The sequence below is a fragment of the Chiloscyllium punctatum genome, chromosome 51, assembly GCF_047496795.1.
Source record: "Chiloscyllium punctatum isolate Juve2018m chromosome 51, sChiPun1.3, whole genome shotgun sequence".
In the NCBI taxonomy this organism is placed as follows: domain Eukaryota; kingdom Metazoa; phylum Chordata; class Chondrichthyes; order Orectolobiformes; family Hemiscylliidae; genus Chiloscyllium; species Chiloscyllium punctatum.
The window spans coordinates 33,099,402-33,107,751 of record NC_092789.1 but is presented as its reverse complement, the minus strand read 5'-3'; the positions used below and the strand labels follow the sequence as shown (position 1 = coordinate 33,107,751).

At 59.5% G+C, this 8,350-nt stretch overlaps 1 protein-coding gene across 1 annotated transcript; it reads left to right on the top strand.

Moving 5' to 3' along the window:
* Positions 1-264: 264 nt before the first annotated feature.
* On the top strand, positions 265-6,042 carry LOC140470507 (single-strand selective monofunctional uracil DNA glycosylase-like). Its single transcript, XM_072566614.1, is given in 6 exon segments — positions 265-483; positions 2,845-3,157; positions 4,943-5,014; positions 5,016-5,225; positions 5,227-5,412; positions 5,414-6,042. Coding segments are annotated over 5 exon segments (939 nt in total). The 5' UTR covers positions 265-483; positions 2,845-2,896; the 3' UTR covers positions 5,624-6,042.
* The last annotated feature ends 2,308 nt before the right edge of the window (positions 6,043-8,350 follow it).

Sequence of the window (8,350 nt, the reverse complement as noted above, 5' to 3'; positions counted from 1 at the left end):
TGATCTAATCTCACTCTTACCTGGTCTAAACACACACTCACCTGGTCTAAAGTCAGTCTCACCTGGATTTCCTATCCCAGCCTGCCCCTTCCCCTCCCCGCCGCCGGCGGCGCTGCCGCGTCTCCGAGGAGTGCCGCAACGCGCCTGCGTCGCCGCTGGGCTCGCCGGGAGTTGCAGTCCCCGCCGCCGCCGGTCGTCACGGCGCATGTCCCGGCTTTGAGGGACTTTGAGCGAGAGAGAGAGATTGAAAAAAAACGGAACCCCGCGCCTGCGCAGACGGCCCCTTCACCGCGAAGACTACAACTCCCGGCGGCCCCGGGGACTACACCTCCCGGCGGGCCGTGCGTGAGGCAGGCTTCGTGGTGCGAGCTAGGCCCGGGTGGTGTTTGCTGAGTTTTGTTTGGTTTGGAAGCGCGGCTCTGGGGATTTTCAGTCATTATTTACACCGTGTCAAGGTGTTTATCATCGGCCTGGGGAGGCTGGGTGGGTATTGGGGGCTTTTAATGGTTACTGGGCGTTTTTAATGATAATTGGGGTCACTGGCTGGTTATTGGGGTCTATTACTGGTTATTGGGGTCTATTGCTGGATATTGGGGTCTCTGGCTGGTTATTGGGGTCTCTGGCTGGTTATTGGGGTCTCTGGCTGGTTATTGGGGTCTATTACTGGTTATTGGGGTCTATTGCTGGATATTGGGGTCTCTGGCTGGTTATTGGGGTCTCAGGCTGGTTATTGGGGTCTATTGCTGGATATTGGGGTTTCTGGCTGGTTATTGGGGTCTGTTGCTGGTTATTGGGGTCTGTTGCTGGTTATTGGGGTCACTGGCTGGTTATTGGGGTCTATTGCTGGTTATTGGGGTGTAATACTGGTTATTGGGGTCTATTACTGGTTATTGGGGTCATTGCTGGTTATTGGGGTCTTTGGCTGGTTATTGGGGTGTAATACTGGTTATTGGGGTCTATTACAGGTTATTGGGGTCTGTTGCTGGTTATTGGGGTCTATTACTGGTTATTGGGGTCTATTACTGGTTATTGGGGTCTATTGTTGGTTATTGGGGTGTATTGCTGGTTATTGGGGTCTATTACTGGTTATTGGGGTCTATTACTGGTTATTGGGGTCATTGCTGGTTATTGGGGTCTTTGGCTGGTTATTGGGGTGTAATACTGGTTATTGGGGTCTATTGCTGGTTATTGGAGTCTATTACTGGTTATTGGGGTCTATTACTGGTTATTGGGGTCTATTACTGGTTATTGGGGTGTAATACTGGTTATTGGGGTCACTGGCTGGTTATTGGGGTGTATTGCTGGTTATTGGGGTGTATTGCTGGTTATTGGGGTCACTGGCTGGTTATTGGGGTGTATTGCTGGTTATTGGGGGTCTGTGGCTGGTTATTGGGGTCTGTGGCTGGTTATTGGGGTCTGTGGCTGGTTATTGGGGTCTATTACTGGTTATTGGGGTCTATTACTGGTTATTGGGGTCTATTACTGGTTATTGGGGTCTTTGGCTGGTTATTGGGGTCTATTACTGGTTATTGGGGTGTAATACTGGTTATTGGGGTCTTTGGCTGGTTATTGGGGTCTTTGGCTGGTTATTGGGGTGTATTGCTGGTTATTGGGGTGTATTGCTGGTTATTGGGGTGTATTGCTGGTTATTGGGGTGTATTACTGGTTATTGGGGTCTTTGGCTGGTTATTGGGGTCTATTGCTGGTTAATGGGGTCACTGGCTGGTTATTGGGGTCACTGGCTGGTTATTGGGGTCACTGGCTGGTTATTGGGGTGTATTGCTGGTTATTGGGTCACTGGCTGGTTATTGGGGTTCACTGGCTGGTTATTGGGGTGTATTGCTGGTTATTTGGGGTCTGTGGCTGGTTATTGGGGTCACTGGCTGGTTATTGGGGTCTCTGGCTGGTTATTGGGGTCTCTGGCTGGTTATTGGGTCTGTTGCTGGATATTGGGGTCTCTGGCCGGATATTGGGGTCTCTGGCCGGATATTTGGGGTCTCTGGCCGGATATTGGGGTCTCTGGCCGGTTATTGGGGTCTCTGGCCGGTTATTGGGGTCTCTGGCCGGTTATTGGGGTCATTGCTGGTTATTGGGGTCTCTGGCTGGTTATTGGGGTCTATTACTGGTTATTGGGGTCACTGGCTGGTTATTGGGTGTAATACTGGTTATTGGGGTCTCTGGCTGACTGGTTATTGGGTCTCTGGCTGGTTATGGGGTCTATTGCTGGTTATTGGGGTCTATTGCTGGTTATGGAGTGACTGGCTGGTTATAGGGGTGTTACGTGGTTATAGGGGTCTCTGTCTGGTTATAGGGGTCTGTTGCCGGTTAATTGGGGTCTCGCTGGTTATTGGGGTCTGTTGCTGGTTAATTGCGGTCTCTTGCTGGTTATCGGGGTCTGCTGTTATCGGGGTCCCTTGCTGGTTAATTGGGGTCTCTGGCCAGGGTATTGGGGTCTTTCCGCCCCGTCCGCCCCCTCCTTCCCCGTCCGCCCCCCCCCCCCCCCTTCCCCGTCCGCCCCCCCCTTCCCCGTCCGCCCCCCCTTCCCGTCCGCCCCCCCCTTCCCCGTCCGCCCCCCCCTTCCCCGTTCACCCCCCCCCTTCCCCGTTCACCCGTCTTCCCCCCCCCGTCTCCTCTTCCTCCCCCCCGTCTCCCCTCCCCCCCCCCCCCGTCTCCCCATCCCCCCCCCCTCCCCCCCCGTCTCCTCATCCCCCCCCCCCCTCCCCCCCCGTCTTCCTCATCCCCCCCTCCCCGTCTTTCTCTCTCTCCCGTGTCTCCCTCTCCCTGCCTCTGTGTGTTCCCTGTTACCTCAGTCTTCCTCTCTCTCTCTTCTCCCCCCACCTCCAGGACCGCCGCCAGCCTGTGAGCTCTGGGCGTCACTTCCCGAACTCTTCGATGGATGGAGAGCCTGGCGGAGCCTGTTCCGGTCGGCTGGGGTAGTTTGCCGGAGGGTCTGGCCGGGAGCTTCCTGCAGGAGGAGCTGGAGCTGAACGCCAGGCTGAAGGGGATAGCATTCCCAGCTCCGGTCAGCTACATCTACAATCCCCTGGAATACGCCTGGGAACCACACCGCGCCTACGTGGAGCGTTACTGCCGCTCCCCCAAGGAGGTGCTGATCCTGGGCATGAATCCTGGGCCCTTCGGCATGGTGCAGACCGGGGTGAGTCGTGGTCCCCGCGCTCTCCGTCCGGCACACCCACACACGCCCTCTCACCCACTCACTCGCACATTCTCTCTCCCTCTCCTGGTCTGTCTCTCCCTCTCCCCCTCTGTCTGCCTCTCTCCCTCTCTCCCTCTGTCTGCCTCTCTCCCTCTCCCCCTCTGTCTGCCTCTCTCTCCCTCTCCCCCTCTGTCTGCCTCTCTCCCTCTCCCCCTCTGTCTGCCCCTCTCCCTCTGTCTGCCTCTCTCCCTCTCCCCCTCTGTCTGCCTCTCTCCCCTCTCCCCCTCTGTCTGCCTCTCTCCCTCTCCCCCTCTGTCTGCCTCTCCCCCTCTCCCCCTCTGTCGGCCTCTCCCCCTTCTGTCTGCCTCTCTGCCTCTCTCCCTCTGTCTGCCTCTCTCCCTCTCCCCCTCTGTCTGCCTCTCTCCCTCTCCCCCTCTGTCTGCCTCTCCCCCTCTCCCCCTCTGTCGGCCTCTCCCCTTCTGTCTGCCTCTCTGCCTCTCTCCTCTGTCTGCCTCTCTCCCTCTCCCCCTCTGTCGGCCTCTCTCCCTCTCCCCCTCTGTCGGCCTCTCCCCTTCTGTCTGCCTCTCTGCCTCTCTCCCTCTGTCTGCCCCTCTCCCTCTCTCCCTCTGTCTGCCTCTCTCCCTCTCCCCCTCTGTCTGCCTCTCCCCCTCTGTCTGCCTCTCCCCCTCTGTCTCCCTCTCTCCCTCTGTCTCCCTCTCTCCCTCTGTCTCCCTCTCTCCCTCTGTCTCCCTCTCTCCCTTCTGTCTCCCTCTCTCCCTTCTGTCTGCCTCTCCCCCTTCTGTCTGCCTCTCCCCTTCTGTCTGCCTCTCCCCCTCTGTCTGCCTCTCCCCCTCTGTCTGCCTCTCCCCCTCTGTCTGCCTCTCCCCCTCTGTCTGCCTCTCCCCCTCTGTCTGCCTCTCCCCCCTCTGTCCTGCCTCTCCCCCTCTGTCTGCCTCTCCCCCTCTGTCTGCCTCTCCCCCTCTGTCTGCCTCTCCCCCACTGTCTGCCTCTCCCCCTCTGTCTGCCTCCCTCTCCCCCTCTCCCCCTCTGTCTGCCTCCCTCTCCCCCTCTCCCCCTCTGTCTGCCTCGCACTCTCCCTCTCCCCCTCTGTCTGCCTCGCACTCTCCCTCTCCCCCTCTGTCTGCCTCGCACTCTCCCTCTCCCCCTCTGTCTGCCTCGCTCTCCCCCTCTCCCCCTCTGTCTGCCTCGCTCTCCCCCCTCTCCCCCTCTGTCTGCCTCGCTCTCCCCCTCTCCCCCTCTGTCTGCCTCGCTCTCCCCCTCTCCCCCTCTGTCTGCCTCGCTCCTCCCCCTCTCCCCCCTCTGTCCTGCCTCGCTCTCCCCCTCTGTCTGCCTCCCTCTCCCCCTCTCCCCCCTCTGTCTGCCTCCCTCTCCCCCTCTCCCCCTCTGTCTGCCTCGCACTCTCCCTCTCCCCCTCTGTCTGCCTCGCTCTCCCCCTCTCCCCTCTGTCTGCCTCGCTCTCCCTCCCCTCTGTCTGCCTTGCTCTCGCTCTCCCCTCTGTCTGCCTCGCTCTCCCCCTCTGTCTGCCCTCCCTCTCCCCCTCTGTCTGCCTCGCTCTCCCCCTCTGTCTGCCTCGCTCTCCCCCTCTGTCTGCCTCCCTCTCCCCCTCTGTCTGCCTCGCTCTCTCCCTCTCCCCCTCTGTCTGCCTCGCTCTCCCTCTCCCCCTCTGTCTGCCTCTCTCCCCCCTCCCCGTCCCGTCACACTCTGACTGCTCGCTCACCCTCTCTGTTTCTCTCCCCCCTCCCCCCTCCCCCCCACCATATGCAGGTTCCGTTCGGGGAGCTGGAGAGCGTCCGGGACTGGCTGGGCCTGGGCCAGGCCCTGGCGTCCGTCTCGCGCCCCTCCCCGGGAGCACCCCCGGAGGCCGGTGCTGGGGCTGCGGTGCCCCCGCTCGGAGGTGAGCGGCGCCCGCTTCTGGGGCCTGTTCCGGTCGCTGTGCGGCCCCCCGGGCCCCGCCTCGCTCTTCCGCCGCTGCTTCGTCCACAACCTGTGCCCGCTGGCCTTCCTGGCCGCCTCGGGCCGCAACCTGACCCCGGCCGAGCTGCCCGCCGGGCCCCCGGGGGGAGCTGCTGGAGGCCTGCGGCTCCTCCCTGGCCCGGGTGGTGCGGCTGCTGGGGGTCGGCACGGTGCTGGCCGTCGGCCGGTTGGCCGAGCAGCGGGCCCGGCGGGCGCTGGCCGCCTCGGGGAGCCCCGTCCGGGTCGTGGCCCTTCCCCACCCCTCGCCCCGCAACCCCAGGGGCCAACCGGGGGTGGCAGGAGGAGGCTGCGGCCCGGCTGCGGGAGCTGGGGGTCGCCCGGCTGCTGCTGACCCCTGACCCCCTGGCGACCCCTGCCGACCCACCGACCAGCCCCAGTGCCCTGCTGACCCCTGCCTGCCCACAGCCCGGTGCCCTGCTAACCCCTGACCCCCCCGGCGACCCCCTGCCCGCCCGTCGCCCAGCGCTCTGATGACCCCTGACCCTCCAGTGACCCCTGCCCACCCGTCGCCCAGTGTTCTGCTGACGCCTAACCCCCTGGTGACCCCTGCCCACCCGCCGCCCAATGCCCTTGCCGATCCCTAACCCCCTGGTGACCCCTACCCTCCCACAGCCTGGTGCCCTGCTGACCCCTGATCCACTGGCAACCCCTGCCGACCCTCAGCCTGGCCCCACCCTCAGCCTCAGCCTGACGCCCACCCGACCCCTGCTGAACGCCCCACCCCCGGCTGGATTGTGTTCTCCTCCTCACCCTGCTGACCTTTGACCCCACCCCCAAGCTGAAACCTGTTCTCCTGCCGACCTTCAACCGCATGCCCAAACTGAACCCTGTTCTCCTCCTGACCCCGCTGACCTTTGACCTTGGCCCATCGACCGTGACCCCCAGCTGAACCCTGACCACTCTCTGTCTCCCCCCCTCCTCCCCGCCCAACAACCTCTGCCCCCCTCCCCCCCGACCCCCTTGAGTCCTCCTGTCCCCTGTTGACCTGTGACCCCGTCCCCATCCCCCATCCCTACCCCTATAGCTGTTGACCTTTAACCCCAGCTCTGCCTCTGGCCCTGACCCATCTCCCCCCACTGATCCAAAACTGCCTCTCACTGCCCTACTCTGCAACTCCCACCCCCAACCGAACTCAATGGAGAGTTTCTCAGTTAACCCCCCCCCCCCCCCCAACCCCACCTTGGTGGGTCATGACAGAATCTGCCTCCACTCCCCTTCTCCGCTTCCCACCTCCCCCCACTCTTGGGCAGCGGGGTTCCAGGATTGCAATAACTCCCACCACCAACACCACCACCACCCCGTCGTCAAAACTAATTCTCCTCTTGACCTCACCCCCCCCCCCGCCCCCCACCAGCAACCTCGCGAACCTTTGATCAGTGACCACACCCCTCCCCCACCCACACGCGCCCCTCCCCACCCCCAAGTTCTCTGTGGTGACCGACTCACTTGGAAATAGATTGTTGCTTCCCGGGTGCTGAATGAAAGACCCTTGTGACTGACACTAAACTAAATAAGAATGCAGGAAGGCAGGTATGTGTGTGTGTCTGTATCCACGTGTATCTGTGTGTCTGTGTGTTTGTATCCACTTGTATTGTGTCTGTGCGTGTGTCTGTGTCTGTGTCTGTATCCACTTGTATTGTGTCTGTGCGTGTGTCTGTGTCTGTATCCACTTGTATTGTGTCTGTGCGTGTGTCTGTGTCTGTATCCACTTGTATTGTGTCTGTGTCTGTATCCACTTGTATTGTGTCTGTGCGTGTGTCTGTGTCTGTATCCACTTGTATTGTGTCTGTGTCCTGTATCCACTTGTATTGTGTCTGTGCGTGTGTCTGTGTCTGTATCCACTTGTAATTGTGTCTGTGTCTGTATCCACTTGTATTGTGTCTGTGCGTGTGTCTCTGTGCCTGCCTGTGTGCGCATGTCTCTGTCTGTGCATATCTCTCCCCTGTATGTGTGTCTCTGTATCCACGTGTGTTGTATGCGTGTGCGCGTGCGCGCCCGCACATACGTTTGTGAATATGTGCGCGTGTTTCAGTCTCTGCGTATATCTCTCTCCCCATGTATGTGAGAGCACATCGGTGTGTGTGCGCTCGTGCGTCTCAGTCAGTGTGTGCACATCTCTCTCTCCATGTGTGTGCGTGTCTGTGTGTGTATGTATGCGCACATCTGTGTGTATGTGTGTGCACGTGTCTCAGTCACTGTACGTATCTCTCTCCCTGTGTGTGTGCGGGCGCGTGTGTCTCTGTGTCTGTGTGCTCCTGCCAATTGATAAGCTACACTCTGATGTTAAGCTGAGAGGATCTGGCAGCAAGGGCAGTCTGTTCTGCGAATCGGGCTCGCCGTGCTTACCTTCCCCGATTCCTGTAACCCCTCGACCCGTTTCTGATTGTAAAAGCTTTGTCCTTCACCTTCTACTCACCCTCTGGTGTCGGGGGTGGGGGGCAGGGGGGACTGAATTCAGCTGATTCACGGTTTTGGTACCGTCCCCTCAGAAAGAGCTCATTCTCCCTGATCTCCAAGTTTTATGTAAACTCTGCTCTGCCACCCTCCTTGTCATCCTAAGTCTGAATTCTCTCAGCTGGGAGGGAGTTGAGAGAGAGAGAGAGAGAGAGAGAATACAATATTGATGCTCCTGCAAGAGGGTTAGGGAAAAGATGTTGCTCTGAAGTAGGTCTCACTACAAGCATGTTCAAATCTCAACGTATGTCCCATTACTTTTCAGCCTTAGAAATTTCACCTGGATAAGCTTACTTCTTACGAAACACTTTACTCTGCCTCTCCCTCTCCCTGCAGTGTCTGATGGGGTGACGATGTAGAGGGAGCTTTACCCTGTATCTAATCCCGTGCTGCCCCTGTCCCTGGGAGTGTTTGATGGGGTGGACAGTGTAGAGTGAGCTTTACCCTGTATCTAACCCCGTGCTGCCCCTGTCCCTGGAGTGTTTGATGGGGGGAACAGTGTAGAGTGAGCTTTACCCTGTATCTAACCCCGTGCTGCCCCCGTCAGCGGGAGTGTTTGACAGGGACAGCAATGGGAACCGTACTTGGGAAAAATTATCAGACTAACATCGGCCCACTCCGAACATCTGTGTCTGTGAGAACTTCTTGTTATGAAAATCTCTGTCAGATCCAACTACCTGGCTCTGTTTTCTTACCTTCTGGGAGAGAGGGAGAGGGAATGTGTACTCCCTCCCAGACTCCATC